Source organism: Oculina patagonica, chromosome 2, assembly GCF_052425735.1.
Source record: "Oculina patagonica isolate OP01 chromosome 2, crgOcupat, whole genome shotgun sequence".
NCBI lineage: Eukaryota > Metazoa > Cnidaria > Anthozoa > Scleractinia > Oculinidae > Oculina > Oculina patagonica.
The window spans coordinates 29,804,329-29,828,238 of NC_135759.1; the positions used below are offsets into that span (position 1 = coordinate 29,804,329).

Sequence of the window (23,910 nt, forward strand, 5' to 3'; positions counted from 1 at the left end):
CACTGAACTACAATAAGACTCGTGCCTTTCATGGGAACTTTTATTCACTGCCATTTCACAACAACTATTAGTTAGCTTTTGCAATCACCACGTTCTTTAGCCTACTGTTCCTTATTCTTGGGAGCGTTCTTTTGTTGCATGCAGGCACTCAATTAACAAACAAGTCACATTACCACACAAATTGAACAATTTATTTTGCCTAGTCGCTAAACATCACGTTGTAATACATGTTCACGATCTGGATTAGCTCCTTAGTGTATTCTATCCCTTGGTGGTGTTTTCACATCATTTTCACCCTTAATTTCGTGGTGAATTTTATGACCCTGCCTTTCTAAATAATTTTCACCAGCAATGACGTTATTGCTTGTTATTTTTTAGTCGCTGACAGTGAGGTAAACTTTGCAGGTCAGTTAAACGAAATAACAAACCACACAGCACAGTACGTAGGAGCCTTTTAACTCATAACCATATTGCTTGCATTGACTTGCAAAATGCAAAATATTTCTTTTTATCATGTTCGTTATACTACTTAATCGAGACATTTTTTCACGCAATCTTTAAATAAGTTTTTTTTTAAGTTAGAAAAAAAAATGTACTCCATACTTTTCAGTATGGTAGTAGTTGTTAGGCATCAGAAATTTTATTCCTTCTGCTATAGTGTTACTTGTTAAAAGAATCTCCCCCAAGATCCCTCTGCTTTCCGCTCATCTAGCTTTGCCTATTATCTGGGTATGCCGATATTCGCTCGGACACAAAAATTGCATTCTCGAATCCACTAAAAAGTAATCTTTCAATTTCAGTAAGGGAAGGGCATAGATGGTTTTTGTGAACGCGAATAACAACAGTATTATTTTCAGAAAACGCATAGATGGCAGACAAGCAGCGCTTGAGTGCACAATGATGACTGTGGTTGAGGCAAACTCTTTTATGCTTCAGTGTATCTTCCGCTCATTGTCATTATGAGATCCTCCATTATGCAGAATCCCTGCAAGACAACATGAAGAAAAATCATTAAAAAGCAAATAACAACAACAAAAAACATACAGAAAAGATGTTTTATTACAACATTATGTACCTAAGCAGCATTTTGCCAAGTTAAACAATTCAAGGTATAGAAAAGTTACATGTACGCTTTGAGTCTCGTTCATTTCAAGAGAAAAACTAACAGTTTTACCATCATTCTATGTATGGCTTTGTGAGTTGGAGTACTAAATATTTAGAACATAATTATAAAAACAACTGAGATGACCAACACCTGTTGGTGTTTTATCAACTACAATAATCAGAAAAGAAAAATTAACAAAAATAACATAAAGGGAAAAGTATATAATTTTGTTATTGATGCCATATGAATAATAACAGTTGTATGATACTCAACATTTTTTTTTAAGTACTCAATTTAAGCTGTGTAAGTCTTGGATAGCTCAGCTTGGGTGGTTTTGTGGGCAAGTGATTGGGTGCATGAAAGTGCGATGATTTTTGTCATTTCTTTTCTCTACTATATCGAATGGAGTGGGGGGGGGGGGGGAAGGGGATGTGGGGTAGTAAGGCAATGTTACCTTGTTAGCTCCACGTTGAAGAAATGTCTGTCCAAAAGCTTCCATCATTCCACCAATTAAAGAACCAACACCATTTACACTGATACTACCGCGCTGCTCAAACGACGTCCTAGAGTTGACAAAACACTACATTAAAGGTCAAATGAACAGAAATTTCGATTTTTTTTATTTTTTGCCCATGTGTTTATTCAGAGCCAAATAAACATATCCCGAAGTTTCAAAGTAATTGGACATTGCATCGCAGAGATATTGCAAGTTTAAAAATGCTTTTTTAGGCCTTCATAATCGTAGAGCGCTCGGAAAAATTGTCGGAAAATTGTCGGAAATAAAAACTTGTGACGTCATAATTGGTGTTTTTGAAGACGACCGCAGACCGATTCCGCGGACCGCACGTTAGAATTTAAATAAATGTGTTTAGTAACATTTTAAGCAGTTATTTCGTTCTGTTCGGCCGTTTTTCATTCGGTTGATTGTTGGTTGTTGTTTAGAGACGCGCATTTTTTTAAATAAAAAAGCTAAAGCTCAAAAATAGCTTAAAGTTTTGTTTGCTGTCGTTTTGCATATCATGTGAGACATAGGTAGAATGCACGCTGGTTTGAAAATAAATCAGGAATCTTTATTGTTCTTCACATTAGCATTTTACGTTAATGAGCAGAATTATCTGCACGTGCGTTTTGAATCTTGGTACACTTCAAAGCCGTTCTCTGTCGAACAACAGTGTGAAATGACGAAATTCTGGGAATTCTGGACAACGTCAGGCACGACGGCTAATATTTGTTTTTTTCTATTTGGGGTTAAACGCTCTCTTTGAATATTCAGCGGCAGCTAGTTCTTAAAGCAATAAATAAGCAGAAGACGTCCGGAAAGTTGCGAGATTCTCAAGTAAAATATAAATTCATTTTCCACGTTGTAGTCCATCAGCTAGTGGGGTTGTATGGCTCACTTAAGGGGAACAAACGAAACTTGTCTAATATTACTCTTTGACTATTAAGCATCATAAAAATGTGTGATAGCAAGGATAAAACGGTAGCTTTCACTGTGTAAATCGAATTTGAAATTTACTCTCATATCCTTCTTTTGGCCGCCATCTTGGATTTTTAAACAAAAATCCTTAATTTTTTTTATTCGTTCTTAAATACTTACTGATTTTTGCTTAGATATATATTTGAGAAGTACTTCATATTCGGAACATTATTTTAGCATTGTTTACGGTAATAAAAGCAAAGTACGCAATAAATGAGGTCGCAATGTCCGCCATTTTGTTTTTCAGCTCGTTTTCCTTTTGCTCCTCAATCATCTAAAATAACAAAATTACCATAAAGGCGTGCCATCGTAATGCTACGTTTTTTCAAGTATACTACACCATTAATCAGTATACCCCAAATCAGATTACATAGCTACGTCCACGCATAAGGTTAGAATAGGGCTCAGTTAAGAGATTGTTGAGTACAGAACAGACAGAATCGCCACACTCGTATAAAGTCCTCCTTCACTGCTGCTATGCTTCTGTCAACTCTTCTGGAGCGGTGAAGGAATTACCGGAAGGGAATCAGTAGCTCTTCTCTAGATTGTGGCTTGAAAATTTCCTCTTGTAACATTGAGTTCGGTTAGTGGAGATGCCTCGCGTGGTGGGAGAACCTCTGGCTTTACTTTCCCGGGCGCCGTTCACTTTTCTCTGGCTTCACTTTCCCTGGCGCCGTGAATCTCATAGCACAGCACATCCACACTCTGACACGTCTTCTCGTACAGCTGATACACTTATGCTTTCGTATCTTTAATGATCACCTCGGATACTGCAACTCCTCCCCGCTAATCGCCATAGCTCGGACGTACGTTTCGTACGTTGGCAAAGCTCCACTTTTCTGGTCTTCGCACCTCTTCCCTCTTTTTTAAAGTACTTTGCATGTCCGTGGGACGATATGTTTGAAATAAAGGGCTGGGCTGGAAAATGACGATTGCTTTTTAGGGGGATTTATTTAAGACACTTGAATGGCAATGGTATTTTATCTACATGAAGTTGTTGTTTTTGAAACACTAGAATGAACGAAATCATGTTGTTAGTTCCAATAAGTTTAAATTTGCGTTTGAAAGCGATTTGCTTACGTTAAAAGAATGCAGGCAGCTTTGTAGCTTTTTCACCCCAAAAATCCAAGATGGCGGCCAAATTAAGAAGCGTATAGGGGAGCCAATTTAAAATTCGATTTATAAGTGAAAGCTACTGTTCCAACCTTGCTATCATACATTTTTGTGATGCTCAATAGGCAAGGATTAAGATAAGACATGTTTCGTTTGTTCCCCGAAAGTGAGCCATGAACCCAAATTTTCGGATCTCAGCTGATGGACTATTGTCGTTGACGTTGAGCTCGTATCTGTGAAATCGGTCTGCGGTCGTCTTCAAAAACACTAATTATGACGTCAAAAAAACTCGTTCCATTCCTTCCATTTCAGTGCGCAGTCATTCAAAAACGTTGTCGTGAAGCCTACGGAAATCTTCGTATTTTTTGCTGTTATTCACGCTTTAAGGCTCGCAAAGCAAAAAATTTTCTTAATTTTACTCAATAATGGATAGTTTTAGCGTTTGGTTGGTTAAAATGGCATTTTGAAATTTTTTGTTCATTTGACCTTTAAAACTTAGACTCAATAATACGGCTAACTTGACAATAATATTCTACAAACTTGTAGGAACTTGAAGTTTGTATCAGCCAGTATCTTAGTCAACAATTGGGTGCAACCAAGTTGACTGCTTCTTGAAGAAAACAAGAGTGAGAATTTTGAAAATGTTTTATTTGATTCATGAGCAAATTTAAATCAATCAGTGTAATAATCAGTATGGAATAATCAATGATGGCCCTGTACGCAGAAAGGGTTTTAGTAATGTTTTAGTTGATCATTTTTGGATTATGACTGTTAACACACCAGTTTGGATTGTTATCACACGCTCTGTAAGTGCTGAACTCTTCCAGGGAAGCGTACTTGGACCATGTCAGGTTGTAACAATGAAGACGAAGACATCTCTCTTTCCTGTTAAGCCATGCTTCCTCTTCCACCACAATTGCTGGGAATGGGCACAGCTAAAAACAAAACTTACGTTAGAAGAAGATCATTCCATTTTGAAATTTGACAAAAAACTTTGCACAAGAACAACAACACTCCAGTCATAGAATTTAAACCTAAGAAAAATATATGGTATATGTACTTTTGTTCATATGATCCTTAAATCACTTTTACCCACTCCCTTTCTCTTAAATAAAGTGCTTTTATGATGAAATTTGTATCTTCTCTTTCGTAGCCATACTAGAATATTAACAAGTACACTATATAAGAAAAAAATGCCATGCAGATTACTGTTCTCTACTGAATATCTCTTTTCTTTCCAGAGATATTCAAGTTTTTAAAATATGCAAATTAGCAAAGTAATGATGTCATATACTCAACTTTATTCATAGTAATTCAAAATGTTTATAATGTAGCTTAATGTAAAACTACTTTGTAGTATGTACAAACTGCTCTTTAGCTGACTGTGAGTGTCATAAGTTTTTCTTCAGCTGATATCTTAAATCAGGTGGCTGATTAATTAAGCAAGTCATTAACAATAACCAACTGATTCTTACATTAAATGCAACACAGTTGGCATTAAGCCTTAATGCCAGTACAAATTTATTTGCTTACCTTTTTAAACAAACCTGGTAAAACATTCACACATTCTCCTCTTCTCAAGAGATACTCCTCTCCAGTTTCTGGGTCTTACAAAAAAGGGAGAATGGTCTGAGTAAAACCCAAAGGCTAAGTCCTTAGTTTGCAATCCAGTGATATAGTTATGTAGTAGGTCAACCTCTATAAGTGCCCCACAGATTGGCAGTAGTTTGATGGTAAATGGATAGAGTTTATAAATTATTAGACGCTATAAATTTAGGGAGGTGCAGTAGCTTAACGGTTAGTATCACACTCTAGATTAAGCAGTTCCATGTTCAAGACCCAGCTGGGGTCAATGTGTCGTGTTCTAACCTAGACACTTAACTCTAATACTGCCTCTCTCCACTCAGGTATACCGTATTTTCTCGATTAAACGCCGGGCCCCGAATAAACGCCGGGTCTCCAAGCTGTATTTGAAAATAAACCCCTTAGACATTTATTCAAGGTTTAATATGCTTTGGAAATAATGTCTACATGTGTGGCTGTCAAAAATAATGAATAAAAATCATTTCTTAGAAACATAGGGCTTGAATAAACTGCTGGAATCAAATAAACGCTGGCTCTATCAGGCCAAGTTTGAAATAAACGCTGGGGGCGTTTAATCGAGAAAATACGGTATTAATAGGTACCATAGACCCAATGCAAATATGGCCACCATTAATTCTTGGCCCCCAAAAGAAACATTTGCTAACACAACTAAATTACTTTACCTTAAAAATGAAGTCAAAGTAAATCAGTGTGTGATGTTTTAAAGATATATTCGTATCTTATGGGAAGTTTCAGGGACATATATTTATCAAAACCAAAAATAAATTCGGGGTGGCTTTTTTTATACTGCCAATCTCTTAAAATTTAAATATATCACAAATTTGCACGGCTCCTTTAAACCAAAAATGCTGAAATCTCTCAGAGTAGGACATTATTCTATCTATTTTTAGTTGTCAACATCAGCATCTTTAGAAACTTAATCAGCCAAGCAACAGAAGGCAATGCCCACCCAGCAGGAGTAGAATTACTCCTGGTCAATTTATGCTATGGCGATTGGATACAAGCACTGGCCTGTTGGGCCACTAGGTTGAAATACTGAAGAAAAGAGCTGTTTGTTCAGCTTGGGAGATAAAGGTGGTAGCCATGGGATCATATTATCAATGGTTAGTAAGGTCGCCAATTAAACTTGAATTTGAATATTACTAATCTGTTACACTGAAACTCATGATGCATCCCAATTATACAAATTTGAGGAATAATAACTGGGTTATAATATTCATTCTGTAGACAGATTAGCAGAACACACTGTACCTGTTCTGTGTTCCAGTACTGTTATGGAGGTCACATTGGTATCTTTACCACAGGTGTACTGTTAGTTCCATTGTACAAGTATAATAATGAGATAAAAAAACATTAAGTATGAAAAAGAAAACATTACATGTACCATAAGTGCTATGCGTGAGTCACATGTCAAGCTGTTTGTAGAAAAGCCTCATTTTTTCTAAGCATGATGAACCAAATATGAGGTAATGTTTCATAACAACATGGAGAAGATGACTTTTGATGGCACAGTCCAAAGGAAACACTGATATGGCGATGAAATGGTAAAGAGCCATGGTTGGGAAAATGGAAGGGGGGGGGGGGGGTTATTCAGCAGTTTCTTATCAGCCAGCACATTAAAAAAAAAAACGCATCAATAGAAGCATTACAGACTTGCACCCATTGAAAGTCATTGCCCGGGAAAAGTGTGGTCCCCATGATGCTTAGTGGGCATAGCGCCTTGGAACCGAGATTGCAAAAGCTGCCGCCAGTTTCGGTTTCTTTAGATCCTGAAGTGACAAATTCCCAAAAGGGAGTTGAATGTTATGCCCCTGCAGAGTCCTAAAGAGCCTGTTTATACGGAAGAGAGTTGTCCCTGGTAAGAGGGTTACCCTCTCGCCTGAACCAGATTTTAACAAGCGTTTATATGAAAAAACTGTCCCTGTTGATCGAACCAAAACTTGCATCCTGCTCCCCAAGCCAACTTTGCAATTTCTCATATAAAAAGTTCGAAGCTATGTATAAAGAAACATATGAAAAGCTCTCTCGTCCGGGTTGGCTCGGTATGGAGAGTTGTCCTCTTACCAAGGACAACTCTCCTCCATACAAACAGGTCCTTAGAGACAGTGCTGATGGAAATGGAGCAATTTTGCATTGTTTGGAAGTGTTGGCATGCTCTTTTTATCGAAGTGTTTATATGCACAACCTCGTGAGTGTCCAAAGAATGATAGTGCCGAATTTTGGAAATCCAGTCATCTGTTGTTGCTTATATTTTGGCGGCCGATTACACGTGAATATCGTGAACGCACATTCCAAGTCTTGTTCAAGGTTTGTTCACCAAAAGCCATGAAAATATCTTTGCTGTTGTTAGAATTTCAACGAGATTTGTTGTTGAGTCCAAAGCGAAATACTTTGGAAAGAAGGCAACCGAGGTGCAAATATTTTGTGGCACTGGATGCTTCGGCATGTGTTGTGAACAAGTTGCCGCTTTAATTTGCCGCATGTGTTAATTACTTTCATTTAATCAAGAACTTTATTTAAACTGATTGGAAATCATTCTAACTAGAAAGATATAACAACTACTAAGAGAAAGGGCATTTGAAAGATTTACATTTTTCACCGAGCAAAATGTATAAAGAACTAATTTCAAATGGTTAAATCATCTAGTAGTGGCGACAGACAAATATATTTACCTCCCGCGACTAACCACAAATTACCGTCTATTATTTTTCGATGAATAGAGGAATGTTTTGGCAGTCTGAGCAACAACAATGCTTGAGAAATCGACCTACACGGGGATTACTTGATTGACAGTAAGTTACGCATCCTCTGTGTTTAATTTTTAGCTTATTTGCATTTTCCGGTGCAACGTGTTTCAATGGGCACAGTTCTGTAATGGACTGTTTAATGTTTGTTTTCAATCAATACATAAAATAACAATGAAAAAATAAATGCAGTGGACACTCATGAAAACATATACAGTAGGTTACCTCAAAACAGTTGTTGGGTTTTCTGTTCATAGAATAAAGGGCTAAATAAAAGAGGGAAGGGGGATAGGTATTAAAAAAATCTTGAAATCCTTATAACATGGTGCTTATGGATCGAGGGGGGGGGGGGGGTTGCTTTTCAAAGCATTTTTGGTAATGTGATTAATTTACAGGTACTTCATGCACAAATGCCCGACCAAAAAAATTTAACTACATGTACAGTGACTGTTCCGTCAGAAAAGAGCAATATACACTGTGCCAGCATCCATATAAATTATTGAAGCTTGTACATATGCTAGCTAATTAAATGGTCAGTTGCGTGTATTTTTTAAGTATAAAGTTAGATTTAGATTTGCTTGAGACACGAGAAAAGGACGATATATAAAGCAACCATCATATATTATAATTGAAAGCAAGGTGCGAAAGAAAATACTTCATTACTAACGTTAATTTCCTGAGTGAGTTAATTTCCATGAAATATCACCATGTTCTCGCTGAAATTCAATTCAAGAAAACTCACCTTTTGAAAATATGCACGACTAACTGTCTCAAAGGGATGTTTAAAAATATAGTTAATTTCCACAAAACGGACCATTTCGTGATGGCTTCAGCCATGAAACTGCGAGGAAATATATTTCGTGCAGAATTTCGTGTGCTTTCAGAAGCAGCACCTTCCAAACACGCTTCCTTTCTCCCTGTCACGATGCGAAATATAAGAAGACTTACGATTGGACAGCTCATCTCAATTAGCCAATCAGCGCAACGCTTCTTTCAGTCCAACATGGCGGATCAAAATGGTTGATTGTCACGTTGGAGCCTTTTCGAGAACAGTTACACGGAAAGGAAGCGGGCTAGAAACACCTAATTATGGCTCTTCGTGTAGAGGTAGCATTTCCTTCCTTATCTAAAAATCGAAGAGCTATTTTCTACCGCCTTGAATTGAATTTAACCAACAGTTCTCTCGTGTTGTTGCAGTGAAGTTGAAAATATTTTGTGAAGATGGCACTGCCCTGAAGAATTGGGAGAAGGAAGTTGTTATAGGCGAAGGTAAGCATGCTATAGTTAAAAAAAACATGTTGGTAATATGTACAATAAAGTACTTCTTCACTGTGTTGATTTTGCTGCCAGAAGAAAAGAAAATCATGTACGCGGTAAGGGGGGGTCATGCGCACAGTTCACGACTATTAAAAATGGTAAATCACGTTTCACGGAAAATAACATAGACGAGGAAGTCTTGTGCATTTAAGCCTCCATATCGAAGTGTTTTTAGTCTTGCAAGGACGATTTTGCAAAAATGACTGACTACCTGTTCTTAAATATTTAGCCATCACGCAAATTGTGTCCAAAAGTAATCTTCCTTGCACAGCAGGTTGGTTTTTACGGAGAAAGTGCTGAATTCTAGTCAAATATTATGATTACACAACCTTATTTTTTGCTTTCACGTGTCACAACAAGTATGTCATTCACAGTTCACGGACAATATTATTTTATAATCACGGATCACGGAAAATAAAAACGTACAATCACGTTTCACGAGAAACCCCCTTACGGCCCCTCATAATATAAATATTTCTAATTCCCTTTCAACTCCCCCCCCCTCCACACCACAGTATACCCGTTCCCCCTGATCCCTCCTTCTACTGTACTCTGCCTCAAGGGTAAGTCTGCATTCAACCCTTAGTGCAAAGAAAATGGATTTTCCAGGTTACCCTTCGGGCAATTGCAAGTTTGAGTCCATAATGGCATGTACTAAAACCCGAAACAATGAAACGAAACGACCGAAACAAAACCACCGAAACCGCCGAAACGACTGAAATGAAACCGCCAAAACAACCGAAACAACCGAAACGAGCGAAACAAAACAAAATTACCGAAACAAGCAAAACTTCAATATTTTCGCCACTTACCGTACTATACACTCAGTTAAGCCTGTTATACACTCCGGTTATATAGCCTACTATTCGCTCTGGTTAGCCTACTATACACTCCGGTTAGCCTGTCTATGGTTAGTTCTCAATAATTGTAATGGGTTTTGCTTGTTTCGATGATTTCGTTTCGATTCGCTCGTTTCGGCCGTTTCGGTTGTTTCGGCGGTTTCGTTTTGGTGGTTTCGCTCGTTTCGATCGTTTCGTTTCGGTGGTTTCGTTTCGTTGTTTCGGGTTTTAGTACATGCCGTCCATAATGACATTGTTTGTATGATAGCCCACTGAAAGGTTTTTTTCAGCGGCCTATATGTTACCTCATTGATCTGACAACAAGAAAGTCCAAAAGATGTCACTTACCCCATCAGCAATTGTTGGATAAAATTCACTAGCCCATCAAAAAAAGACCACTAGTCCAGGGCTATCAGATAGTATTATCTTTGCGCGCTGGGCCTAGAAGCCCATCAGGCTGATCAAGCTAATCCCAGTTTCCATAACATGAAGCAACTAGGAGTATTCCTATTCCCTCCTGGCTGGGATGCTAGTCCATCACATAGTCCTTCCCCCCACCCCCTCCCTCCCGCAGCAATTAATTGCCAGTAATCATTTGTACACCTGCAGGGTTCAGAGAGGCAGTATATCAATTAGAGGCCTAAGAACACAATACAGTTACCCTGGCCAGAGCTCAAACCGTGACTCATTTGGCTGCTAAATCCAGAGTCGAGCATGCTAACCATTAAGCCACCACACCTCCTATACATACTCTGTCTCTAAAGAGATGTTTATATTATACGTACATGTATTTTTCAGGGGACAGTGAAGCAGCAGAGTCCTTGGACAAGTGCTTAGAATGCATGCATGCTGAAGAAATCTGTGTCGTACCATATAACAGTGAAGGCTCGGACCAAGAGTTTGGCGTGGCCTCTGAAAGAGATCTTAAATGTGAGATTGAGCTCCTCTCCTTCTTTAAGGTATGCAAAGCTCAAGTTTAATTAAGGTGATTCTATCGAAAAAGAAGTTATGGTATAATCAAATTTTTCTGAAATTTTGAGAAGTTTTGTGCATCAAAAAAAAAAAAAAAAAGAGGAGGTCACCATGCTCATTATCCTGTATAATGTGGCTACTCAGCTCAGTTCCAGACACTCCCTGCAAGTAAATTTTGGTAAATGGAATACATCAAAAATCCCCTTTTGAAATTTCTCTTTGGGGTTCTTTGTTAACCATCTGCCAAACTGTGAATCAATGGGTTTTCCTGTGTAAATGGTAAACAACCTCCCTTTCAGGATAATTGCATTGAAACCACAACACAATGTATAATTGTTCCACTTCTAAAAACTGTTATTAAACTGTTATTCACAGGCAAAAGAGCCTTGGGAGACTACCTCAGAGGAAAAGGTATCCTTAGCCTTGCACCATAAAGCCAAAGGAACAGACTGTTTTAAGGTAAAAGCCTCATTTAACTTAAATTTGATTAGTTGTTTCACTGTCTTATTTTATTCATTAGTGTCTTAGGAAATTATTTCATTATATCAGTTTTAACTATCCTCTTTTTTAAATATAGAAATGTAAGCGCATTGAGTTTTTTAAATGCGCCCAAAAAACTTTATTATTATTATTATTATTATTATTATTATTATTATTATTATTATTATTATTATTATTTATTAACATGCATGCAGTATGAACCTCGCTAATCAAACTCAGTTATCTCGATTGCCTTACATTTTTCAACTCAAATTCATGTCGGCTTTCCCAAACCCTCCTCTTTCTTCCTTTGAGAGTTTGATGTAGCATGGTTCAACTGTATACTTGACTTGTGTTTAACAGTGTAAACCATATGCCTGTGTTTGCATATATATGCTGATCTTCATCGTTACATCAAGAAAGAAAAACTCACCCGAATACACTGTTGAGTTATATAAGAATGCAGGAATTTTTAAGAACACAAAAGAAGTGCATAGAGAAGCACAAGGTGCAGCCGCAGTTATCAAGTGTTCTTAAAAATTCCTGCGTTCTTATAAAAAAATTCCCAAGAAGAAAGTTGTTTATTTCTTTTATAAAATGTTAAGAAATTATGCACACTCAAACTCGTGATGTAAGCCATGTGCATTATTACTCAGTCGATAAAGCACGCACATGATGTAAGCCGTGCTTAAAACTCATTTAAGTTCCTAACAAAGGACTGTATGTTTGAGTTTGGTGTAGGAGTTCTTGAGCAAAATTGGTTACTCTTAGTCAGTGAGTTTAGCGAAGAATCCAGAGGCTTCTAATCAGTTAAGAAGTCTGCCTGCATGAGGAAGTCTGTGTAAACCACAAGAACTTGCTCATTTCCAGGTCAAAGTCTTTAAGTTTAACAACTTGAGAAGTTATAAGTATTAATTACTAAGTCAATCCAGTGGATCCTCTCAACCTTTTTCTTTTCTATCAATCAGGACTACAATTGAATACAGTAGGGTTTCTTTTATCTAAGATAAAGTAGAGTTAATGGTTGTAGCCAAGTGTTACTTCCTAATGTAGTACTTGTTGTTTCTCGCTGATGTTTGTAGTCTGGCAAATGGGTCTGTGCAGCAAGACGTTATAGCCGAGCTCTCAAACAACTGATCTTAATTGGTGAAAAAGAATCAGAAGAGCACAGTGAAGACCAAGATCAGCTGAGGATTTCTTGTCTACTTAATTTATCTGCATGTCAAGGGAAGCTTGGACAGTATGAATTTGTTGCAACAAACTGTACTAAGGTACCTTAGAGACAGAAGAAACTACGAGTACAATTAAAACTAAAGCACCATAATCACAAATATTTACATAGTTACATGTTTGTGCATTAATTTTTTACTTATGTGTGTGATTTGCTTTCTTGAAAACCTGCATTTATGTATTTCATGGCAATATAGTAACCTACATAATGTGATTTGCGCGATGCAGTTGTTGTGTCACCCACAAATGACCACTGCTCACCATTAGAGTTCTCAGTAGCTCAGTGGTTAGAGCGTCCGACTAGTGTACGAAAGGTGGTCGTGGGTTCGAGACCCATCTGTGAATTCAGAATTTTTTTATGAGTTCTTTCTCTACACACATCAATCCATTATTATTATTTATTTACTCTGAGAGTACTACGTGACTGCGTGATGCAGTTAAATGTGTGTGTTCATTGACATAATGTGATTTGCACGATGCAGTCGTTGTGTCACCCACAAATGACCACTGCTCACCATTAGAGTTCTCAGTAGCTCAGTGGTTAGAGCGTCCGACTAGTGTACAGAAGGTCGTGGGTTCGAGTGCCATCTGTGAACTCAGAATTTTTTCTGAGTTCTTTCTCTCCACACATCAATCCATTATTAATTATAGTAACCTACTCCTTTTTATAGCAGTTCATGCTTGTAATTCGTTCCAGTTTTTAAACTCTTTTTATAGAACTATTTCTATTTTTATAACTATTTAGAAATATTTAGATATTTTATATCAGTTTTAAAATTGTATTTAGCGGGCCCCCTCTGGATACCAGCGACTGTGCTGAATGGGCCACCCTGCATAAATAAAGTTTACCTTACCTTACCTACCCCTTTAGGTGGCTGGTATATTGGAAGATAATGTCCAAGACTAAAGGTTGTCAAAAAATTGAACAGTTGGCCGTGAAGCAAAGCTTTGAGGGTAACTGTGAAATCAAAAAGTTTTGGAAAGGGGTCTTCACAATATCATGTTAAAAAGGAAAAGAACTATCGTGATATTTGCGGCATAATTGTGGTTGAAATAAATGCAAATTGATCAACTGGTAACTAAAAAATGTGATTTTGTTCATTTGTTTTGCACTCCTCCATAAAATTGGGCAACTGGTGTCAAATAGGATGGGGTATATTGTCTGAAACCTTCCGTCGCATTTGTACTAATGTGATGTGTTTTATCCAATGAGACAAAACAGAAATTAATTTGTGGGTTATAACTACTAGTATTAATAGCAACTTCTAAAAGCAACTAGTAACCTGGCCCTAGTTGTTCAAAGGGCGGATAGCGTTATACACCGGATAAATCACTATCCAGTAGATAGCCTAGTACGTTTTGTTAAGACTTATCCACTGGATAGCGATTTATCCGGTGGATAGCGTTATCCACTTTTTGAACAACTGGGCCCTGAATTAAAGAATTATTTTATAAAAGTTGTTGTTTTAACCTGCAGGTTCTTGCTATGTTGCCAACAAATATTAAAGCTCTCTATAGAAGAGGACAGGTAAGACACTAAGCCAATAGCCTTAAAGCTGTTAACTGTCTGCAAACACAAGAATGTACTATCATCCGCCTGTTTATTTCTTCTAACATGTTAGTCTAGTATAAAAAAGTTGTAACATTGTTTAATTGTGTCATCACTTTTTACAGGCCTTTGTTGTCTTGAATGAATTTGAGAAGGCAAAGGCGGATTTAGAAAAGGTAATTCGACTTTATAGCCTGTGAGCAAGCTCTCTTAGAGGTTGTGGATGGAGGGAAAGAGATATCTCATCCCCTTCATCTGCACCCCTTAGAGACCTTGATTACATGGTAGCCGGGGGTTATAGTTTAATCTAAAGAAGTTGTAGAGTGATGTTTGTCATTTAATGGCTTCTGTGATACAAGACCTGTGTCTGTTACACTGTACAGAGGCTAACGGCCTGTTTTAAGTCACTTTGTAATGTACTTCCACGATGATCACATTGGCATTACAGTCAACTCTCTCTAAGACGGACACCTTCGGGACCGGCCGTAGCTGTCCGTCTTAGAGAGGTGTCCGCTCTAGCCAGCGTAGCTTGGCGTTCTAGTCAGTCAGGGAGAGCGAGAAATCGCGCGCGCGAGCAAAGCTTTGCTCGCGCGCGCGATTTCTCGCTCTCCCTGACTGACTAGAACGCCAAGCTACGCTGGCTATGTCCGCTCTGTCGAGAGTCGAGGTAACATGACACCAGTAATTGTGAGATAATAAACCTAAACCTTTGCACAATGTAACAAACCTTTGCTAACTGCAACAAGACTTAAATAATAAAAGGACCGTATTTGCTTGTTAAAGCAAAAATTGAGAGCTTCTATGCAAACTGTAAAACTGTAAGTAGAAAACGACCTCTTTAGTGCCCATACACGAAAGCAGAAAAGTAATGTGTTTGGTAAGTAAGCTTGGTATACACGTATCCTTAGGTCGCTGACTACATTTGCTTTAGGTCAATACGAAGTTTGGAAGTATTTTCACTAATAAAACATGATAAAAAACGCTTCTCAAGTGCCCGTTAATGATTTCAAGGTGTCCGTTGTCCGTCTTAGAGAGGTTTCCGTCTTATAGGGGTTTGGTTACAGTAAAATGACTGAAAAAAGGCAGGGACCGTCACCAGGTGTCCGTCTTATTGAGGTGTCCGTCTTATAGAGGTGTCCGTTAAGAGAGAGTTGACTGCATTTGAAAACCAGCTTGGGAAGGGAAATCAAATTGGGAGTGGGGAAAAAATTACTGCAGTTTTAAAATTAAAGCGAACAAAAGGACAGTTATCCCTGTTTATGAAGAATGCAGCATTCGTGTTTACCACCACGGTTTGTATGTGTGCTCAACTTTGCACAAGTTGCCTTTATGAGTAAGGTGGTCTAAGGTTAAAAGCTCGAGCTCCTTTCCCTCATTATTATCATAGTTAATGCCGTGTGGGAACCAATCTTTTCCCCAGAGCCCACTTTTCTTTTGGTCAGCACCAAGAACGCGGACTCTGATTTGAAAGTCCGCGTATTACAAGCTTCCTGTCGTTGTGCACAGTCTCAGAGTTTGTGCTGCTCAATGTTGATTGGCTAACAATCGATAATGAGCACTCTGTGCATGCTTCAAACTCGGACTTGGCCTGAGCCTCTCATCAATAAAGCTGGTTTTGCCAACGAGATAGCGTGCGAGTAAGTTTTTACACGGCGCCATTCCTTCTTATGGGAAAAGTTAGCCAATGAGAACATGCATGCAAACTTTTACGGTTATCGATTTTTTTCTTTTCCGCAGGGGGGGGGGGGGGGGTGAATGTACCCATTAATTTACTATTATCTTAACATGTTCTTGGTTTTATTTCAGGCTTTAATGCTGGAACCGTTAAACAGGGCAGTGCATGATCAACTTAGAATTCTGAAGGAGAAGGAACGAAAGCACGATGAAAAGATGTCCAGAGCGCTTGGCGCCATGTTTGGGCGTAAAGTTTAATACACTGTCGTGAATAGTTTGAATGTATTTATTTTTGTATAATTGACGATTTTAGGTCGGCTGAGATGTCATACTAGCGTTTTAAGCTAATATCAATCTGGCACACAAAATGCTTTTTGCATTAACTGAAACACCGTGGATGCATTGAATAATAAAAGTGTCAGCAAATATTGTGATCTGATGTGTTGTTTCCTAGCATTCATTCCCCAGAACCCGGAGCCACTACCTCTCTTTTCTCAAAAGCCTCTCCACGTGTCTGACATTTGCAGACTACAGACTAGGCTTAGCCCCTCTATTTAACGAAGCCCCGTGACTGCTATTAGGCAAACTCGTAATCTGAGCTGATTAACTACGCAACCGCGGTCTTTTATTGATACCTCTGGAATAATGCAAGGTTAGGACCACTCAGTGTACAAATGGCAGCACCAAATTGAAGCCGGGTCTCGGCGTAGATCCATTCTCGACCCCCAGAGCTCTTCTCTTTTGCGCACGACTGACGGCGAGAAGACACGTGCAAAAGACAATAGCTCTGGGGTCTAGAATGGACGTAGATCAGGATAAGCAATGTTAATAAAACATTAAACCAAATGCAAGGCTGAGAAAGGTTCGGGTTTTGTCTAGCCAAAGAATTGGGCAATATTTTTTAGCCTTTTTAGCTGTCGGATCAGTTCGATAGACTACCCTGGGAGCGAGCGCAAGTTAAATTGCCAAAATCACAAATGAAAACTATAAATAAACCACTTTCACTGAGCTTTTTTTTGTGGAATAGAACGGTCTCTGAGCTATCGGCCTTGATAGATGTCTCGGTGCCCCTCGGCAACACCCGGCGCGAACTATCAGCCGATCGAGCCGCCGAGCTTGAATATCGTGTTATCATTACCATTATCAGAGCCAACTGTAAACAGGCAAACCAGAGTGTTTATTCACGCTAAACAGGGCGGAGTCTACAGTCTGCAAATTTAGCCCCTCTTGACATTTCTCCGCCGCGAAATCTCTTGTGGACGGCCCTGGAGGGATCTGGGAACGAGATCAATATTATTGTTTTGTGTCTTCGTGCGGCGCAGTAAACAAAGCAGCAAAGACGACAAGAATACAAATCTTGAAAACAAAAGATGCCAATGATTTCGACGAGTTTGCGTGTACCGTACGTAACGTAAACCATTACGGGTCATTACGTAAACCACACCAACGGGCAAAACGGTGGCATCGCATGGAACAATGGGAAAATAAACGCGCCCGCAACGTAACAGCGGACTTTGCCGCAAATTTTTCCTCTCTCTTTCTCTCTGCTCGCGAAGTGAAGCAAAATGAGGTTTGTGCTTTGCAATCCTTTGTTTAGGAACCTGTTTCTTCGCCATCCGTAGACAAATCATAATAAAATTAAATAATCAGATGATAATGCTTACGAAATATGAAACATGTAGTCCCTGCTCCCTCTTATAACTTAAATAAATCACAATTTTTGTCACACGATTCGCGTTCAATAAGTCCAACCTTCTAGCACGAGAATCAAGTATGCTTTCGAGCTGGCTGGGAGTGTTTATGATCCAAAGAGTGGATGATCCTCTTCTGTTGTTCCTTTTATGCTTTCTCTCATTACTGTATGGCCTGAACTATAAATTTCAAGCTTACATATATATACAGTATATAGTCATAGCTATACATGAACATATTCATAAATCTTATTAACCAAGGGGCTGAAAAAATAAGCCATTACAATTTCAATTAAATCATTCACGAAGTTGCATTCATTTCTGCGTACTGTTCCAGTAGATAAGTAGAGGATATCTAAATTATTTGAGTTCACCAAACTGCAGGCAGTTGAAGTTAACATGTAATGTTGATCCCATGCTACAAGGGGGCGTGTTTAAAACACGAAATGGCGAAATGGCGAAATAACGAAATGATACTGAAGATAAAAGCCAAAGTTATACGATATTACCGTTCTACTGGAATTTTCATATGTTGCCGAATTTATCCTTGTAGATAAGTCCCGAAAAATAAAAGAAACTGCAATAACAAATTCTCTGTCACGAAGACCCGTCACGAACATATGGGTAATTTGGATTCCAGTCTCTCCCTGTTAACAGGGCGCTGTTTGATATGCCTAGGACATTCTTGATCGAGATGTCGGCGTTTCGTTTAGACATCGGAAGAAAATGATTTGTTTATCTCGTATTTGCCACCGAGTCTCGGCTAAGAAGTAGTGCTTTGAGCTCCAACATTCACAAGAAATGGATTAACAAAACCGAACCTACTTCGCGATAAAGTTTATACACGATATCAGTGGCAAACGTTCTTTGTACAGAAACGGAGCAACGTTTGATGTCTATATCAGTCCTTCGGTACAATGTGAGCTCTGTAGTGCAGTGCAGATACTGATAGGCAACTTGGCAAGTACTAAATGAAAAAAATATCCTGGTTTGCTGCGACCTTTCAGCAATACGTTCAATTTGGCGTTGTGATAAGTGACAAGTATTCATTATATTCCTGGGCAAGAAGATTGAAATGTTCCCTTGAAATAATTCAGTCTAGACATGTAAACAGAACTGCCTTGAAGTTCAAAGGGAAACCAAAGTATATTATTTACGTGTATTTATCTTATCATTTTGCAAATTTCGTCATTTCGCCGTTTCGCCATTTCGCCATTTCGTATTTTAAACACGCCCGCTACAAGGTATGTAATGTGACATTATGTGAACTAGTAAAATAGCACGGGCCCCAAAGCTATACCTTAATCAGTGGCAATTTGGCTATGTAGCCGCGTAGCCACGGAGCATGAATAGTACCTCGTTCTTAAATCCATGAGCTGCAAAGCCATGTAGCCACTATTTCTGAGGTATTTCTTTTGTTATGTTTCCCCGGTGGGGGGGGGGGGGGTTTTTCCGGCCCCCCCCGAAGTGGCAGGGTATTCTGCAGTTACTCCAGCACATGAAAATGAATTTGTTCGAAATGAGTGTTTGTACTCTGATCATAAGTATCTTTTCTTATTTATTTTCTGCTTCCTCCTCAGTAAGCTCCACCGTGATACACTTTTTGAGTGCTGTGGTGCTGTCCTGCAAGGAGCTAAGGACAAGAAAAGAAAGTTTGTGGAAACCATCGAGCTCCAAATCAGCTTAAAGAACTATGATCCTCAGAAGGACAAACGTTTTAGTGGAACTGTGAAGCTGAAGAACATTCCACGACCTAAGCTCAAGGTCTGTATTCTTGGTGATGCCTCACACTGTGACGAGGCCAAGGCAAATGACATTCCTTGTATGGACGTTGAAGCTTTGAAAAAGCTCAACAAGAACAAAAAACTTGTGAAAAAGCTTGGTGAGTCTTATACCTAAATGATTTGTGCTTATCATGAAGCCTTCTTTTGTTTTTAAAATTTAGATCAGATTACCTTTTGTCTTCCTTTGTATTATCATAATCTGAAAAAAAAGTAAAACAACAAGCAGTCAAATTATGCCGTGAAGCTCTTACAATTTTAAACCGAAAGTGAATTTTCACTTACAAGGTGTAGGAGCATTTATCAGTTCTAGGAAGTGGAAAATCAAGGCAAACCCTGGGGTTGATAAGGCTGGTTAGGCCTTTGGCAAAAAGATATGCTAATTTACTGCGAAATTCTTGAGGGCAAGTTCAACCATAACCCTGAAGAAAGAAAAGGACTTCCCTTTTCCTTTTACATTATCTTCCACCTTACATGTAGCTGCATTGTAGTACTACTGTATTAGCTAAATATAAACCCATATCATGTAGTTAATCATTATTAATATGTTACATATCAGCCAAGAAATATGATGCTTTCCTGGCCTCAGAGAGTCTCATCAGGCAGATTCCTCGTATCCTGGGTCCTGGTCTAAACAAGGCTGGCAAGTTTCCCACAGCGCTGACACACAATGACAACATGGTGCAAAAAGTTGAGGAAGTGCGCTCCACAATCAAGTTTCAAATGAAGAAGGTAGGATGTTCACCAGAAATAAGGCACAGTGCTCATGACAATTGAGCACTGGCAAGGCCTTATATTCTGGAAGACCAGATCAGGAAACATCCTTCTGGTCGGACCTGCACCCAGGGTCTTTAATCTATGGGGAGACTGCAATGGTCGACAAACAGTGCAATACAGTCACTACATGTGCAAATGTAGTGCAGGTCTGATGGGATTGCAATTCAGCTGAATGTTATTAAAATGGACATTATGGGGTAAATGGAAAATTCTCAAGTATGTGTACAGCAGAGACACACAGAGTTCTGAGTCAATTGCATCTATTTTCTACACTAACTAGCGATTAAGCACGGTCCTATGATGAGTGTGATTTGTATCTAATGTACAGTGTAAACCAAAGCAAACAGTTAAAAGGATAATCATTGTTTCAACCTTAAGTGAAAAAATATCTAAATATATTTTAGAAATCAATATGAAAATAAATAAAAATCAAGGTTGCAATAATTCATTGCATGCTTTTGTGTAAAAGCCTGTATTTTTAATGTCCTATTTGCCCATACATGTGATGTTTGGGTCACAATTGCCCTGCAACAATATGTAGCTTTGCATAGCTGGCAGTTTTTGTTGGTGCTGGATAGCAAAAAATCTACTAGTAGTTGGAAAATTAGTATTGGCTTAGAATGCTATACAAGCCAGTCAGAGGTAATTTAGAAAGAAAACTAGATTCCAGGCAGTGGTTTCTTACTCCTTTTCACCCCATTCTTGTGCTTTTGTTCCTCGGCCTCTACCATTGCGTAACAAAACCACCTGCTTCACCAGCTAAAGAATAGCTAAATAACCATTTTTTGATGGCTGTTGTATTCATATTAACTTTTTTTATGTTCTGATTGTTAAATTTTAGGTACTATGTCTTGCTGTCGCCATCGGCCATGTCGAAATGAGCGAGGATGAACTCGTGGCAAATGTCTATCTTGCCGTCAATTTCTTGGTGTCCCTTCTGAAGAAGAACTGGCAGAATGTGCGATCTCTCTATATCAAGAGCACCATGGGAAAGCCTCAGCGTCTGTATTAGACACACCTCAGTACTTCTGGTTTTGCCTCGTACAGTCAATAAATGAGCATTGAAATGCAGAATTATAAACCATCCTGTGGTATATTGTCTTGTGATGTAGTCTACATGAACCGCATTACTTTTAGGCTGTAAAAAGGCTCTTAGTAGGGTACTGCACAATTTTATATCACCCTGTACCCCACACCCAGTCTTACCCACTTGTCTTTCCTGCTGTATGTTATTGTTTTGAACAGACAAGCTTGTTTGAAAACCAAAAAAATAGCTGCAAAGCCAAAATGGGAAAACTGGGCCTTTTACGGCTAGACAGCAAGATGCCTAAAACAGTGAAGGTCTAATTCAATCAGGAGTCAGAAATAATCACACTTGAGAACAAATTGTATATCTCTCAACAAAATTGAAAAATGAAACCTGCCGTGCCACAAAATAAATCGATCAATAATTTATTATTTAAAATTACCAGTAGCCATTTTAATCTGGTAGTGACCAAGATTCCTATTAAAATAAGAAACAATTTGTGCCTCCATTATTGCATTTCCCCTGTGACATACTTAAACAGAATTTGTCTGCCCCAGCCTGTGATATTTTGTCAAAACACTGATCCTCAGCTGCAGGATTTCAAGTTGTCCTCCGGGGCACAGAGAAGTTAAGTATTTAAGTAAGTGCTTACCATTAGTCAGAACTGGCCGGCCAGACAGGTCTTTTTTTGCAAGAACAGAATTCTGTTGTTAGGCAGATTTGCCCTGTCAAATCAGTCTGCAGAAAAATTGTGCTGTTGTGGTAGATTTGTTGGAAAATCACGTAAAAAAAGGCCCATTTCACAACCAAAACCACTAGACCAGCTGGTCGTTCGACTATTAAATGGAAACTGCCCTATTAAAGGGAACATTCCATGGTTTCAGTCTCACAAAACTTACGAGATTTAAACTCTTGCTGAGAAAGTTCGGATAAGGCCTCTCATGAATTACATACCGGTACTCTCGGTATGATAAGAATTATTAAAAATCCAATTTACTCTAAGGTTCCCCACTGATTCCCAGAGCTCTTGTTTCGTTTGGTCACGTGGCAGGTGAAAAATAAAGGAGTGGCTCTGGAGACGAGAATGGTGGTCGAAACGATACGAAAATCTCGTAGCTCCCGTAGCTCCATTCCAAACATCCCGAGAAAAATTCTCTTAATATATGTCCTTTCCAAACTCTTTCCCTTCCCCTCTGCATCGTCTCCCGCACACCCTTGTCTAGCCCCCCACCCCCCTCCCCTCCCGGGAGAATATTGCCAACTGCATCGCATACAAAGTTTCCCAAACCAGACCAAACCCGGAACAAAACAGAAACTTTTTTTCCTGTCCTTTTTCAAGCCTGTATATCCGCCCTTCAAGCAGGGCCTTAGTTAACACTGGGCCGCCAGGGGCGTAGATAGGATTTTTCAAAGTGTGTGTGTGTGTGTGAGGGGGGGGGGGGGGGGGGGGGCACACCCAGGACACTTACCAGATCACGGTTATATCGACATCTTGCCTAGTTCCATCCTCGTACCCAGGGTCTTCGTTCCCTTTGCCCCCCTCCCTTTTTTTTCCACCCCGCCCGGAGGGAAGAAACCCGGGGGAAGAAAGGCCTTCTGTACGGCTTTTTTCCCAGGCCTTCGCGGTATTATCGGACGGAAACGAGTTGACCGCGACAAAAATAGAGGCCTAGAAACTAGGCAAGTCGACATCCACATTGTGTTTTCCTAAAAGTGAAATGGAGTTTCTAACACAGGTAAAGTCTATTCTTCGAATTCGTGCGTTTTTGCCACCTGAATTTTAACGTTTGTATAAGCTATTAATAAACGTTGTTGGTAAGTAAAAGTAAAGGGTTGTGGTTTTTTTTTTTTTTTTTTTTTTTGTTGACTTAACAATATACACAAATTATCTCACAATAGAGGGAGGGGGGCCACGAACACCCCAGGACCCCGCCCCCTCGCTGCGCCCTTGGCCGCGCGGTGCAAGAGTGTATGTTTTTAATGCGTTTGGTATATACTAAGACCCAAAACCACGAAACGAAACGAGCAAAGCCACCAAAACGGGCAAAACGAAAAAAACAAAACAAAATCACAGAAACAGGGAAAACCAGTAGCATTATTGTGCTCAGCGATAAACAGGCTAACCTGAGCGTGATTTAGTACAAGTCTGTAGGTCTGCAGCCTCCTTGCATAACTGAAAAGGATCCGGTTAACCTGTTTAGGGCTAGCTGAAAATAAAGGTTTCGTTTTGCTTGTTTTGTTTCGGGTTTTAGTAACATGCTTTTACGCATGTTTACGTTTATCGTTCAGCTGATTTTCAAAATGCGATTTGCTTTGTAATCCATCATTCGTGCTTATTTATTCATACTTGGATTAACTACACCATTTGCGAATACAGCCCCCTGTCATATTCGCAGGCTACATTTGCTGCGATTTTACGCTTTTCTGTGTTTTAAAAGACAAAAGCCGTGATTACACCATCCAAGGAAAACGGGAGGCAATTAAAGTTACATCTCAGGGAATTTTAAGGGGCAAATTTACCAGGTAATT

The 23,910-nt window shown here is 39.1% G+C and overlaps 3 protein-coding genes across 3 annotated transcripts; 2 read left to right on the top strand and 1 right to left on the bottom strand.

Moving 5' to 3' along the window:
• Positions 1–22: 22 nt before the first annotated feature.
• Positions 23–8,950, bottom strand: LOC144644017 (PRELI domain-containing protein 2-like). The gene is made up of 6 exons (XM_078503419.1): positions 8,787–8,950; positions 6,552–6,609; positions 5,229–5,302; positions 4,476–4,630; positions 1,560–1,668; positions 23–985 (listed from the first exon to the last, which is right to left on the bottom strand). Exons 1-6 carry the CDS (start codon positions 8,859–8,861, stop codon positions 926–928), a joined length of 531 nt encoding a protein of 176 aa, XP_078359545.1. The 5' UTR covers positions 8,862–8,950; the 3' UTR covers positions 23–925.
• Positions 8,951–9,042: 92 nt separating this feature from the next.
• On the top strand, positions 9,043–16,531 carry LOC144644016 (peptidyl-prolyl cis-trans isomerase FKBP5-like). The gene is made up of 8 exons (XM_078503418.1): positions 9,043–9,151; positions 9,242–9,313; positions 10,999–11,159; positions 11,548–11,631; positions 12,735–12,923; positions 14,360–14,410; positions 14,557–14,607; positions 16,238–16,531. Exons 1-8 carry the CDS (start codon positions 9,061–9,063, stop codon positions 16,361–16,363), a joined length of 825 nt encoding a protein of 274 aa, XP_078359544.1. The 5' UTR covers positions 9,043–9,060; the 3' UTR covers positions 16,364–16,531.
• A 1,033-nt stretch (positions 16,532–17,564) lies between these two features.
• Positions 17,565–21,438, top strand: LOC144644018 (large ribosomal subunit protein uL1-like). The gene is made up of 4 exons (XM_078503420.1): positions 17,565–17,675; positions 19,377–19,678; positions 20,137–20,309; positions 21,196–21,438. Exons 1-4 carry the CDS (start codon positions 17,671–17,673, stop codon positions 21,364–21,366), a joined length of 651 nt encoding a protein of 216 aa, XP_078359546.1. The 5' UTR covers positions 17,565–17,670; the 3' UTR covers positions 21,367–21,438.
• Positions 21,439–23,910: the final 2,472 nt, after the last annotated feature.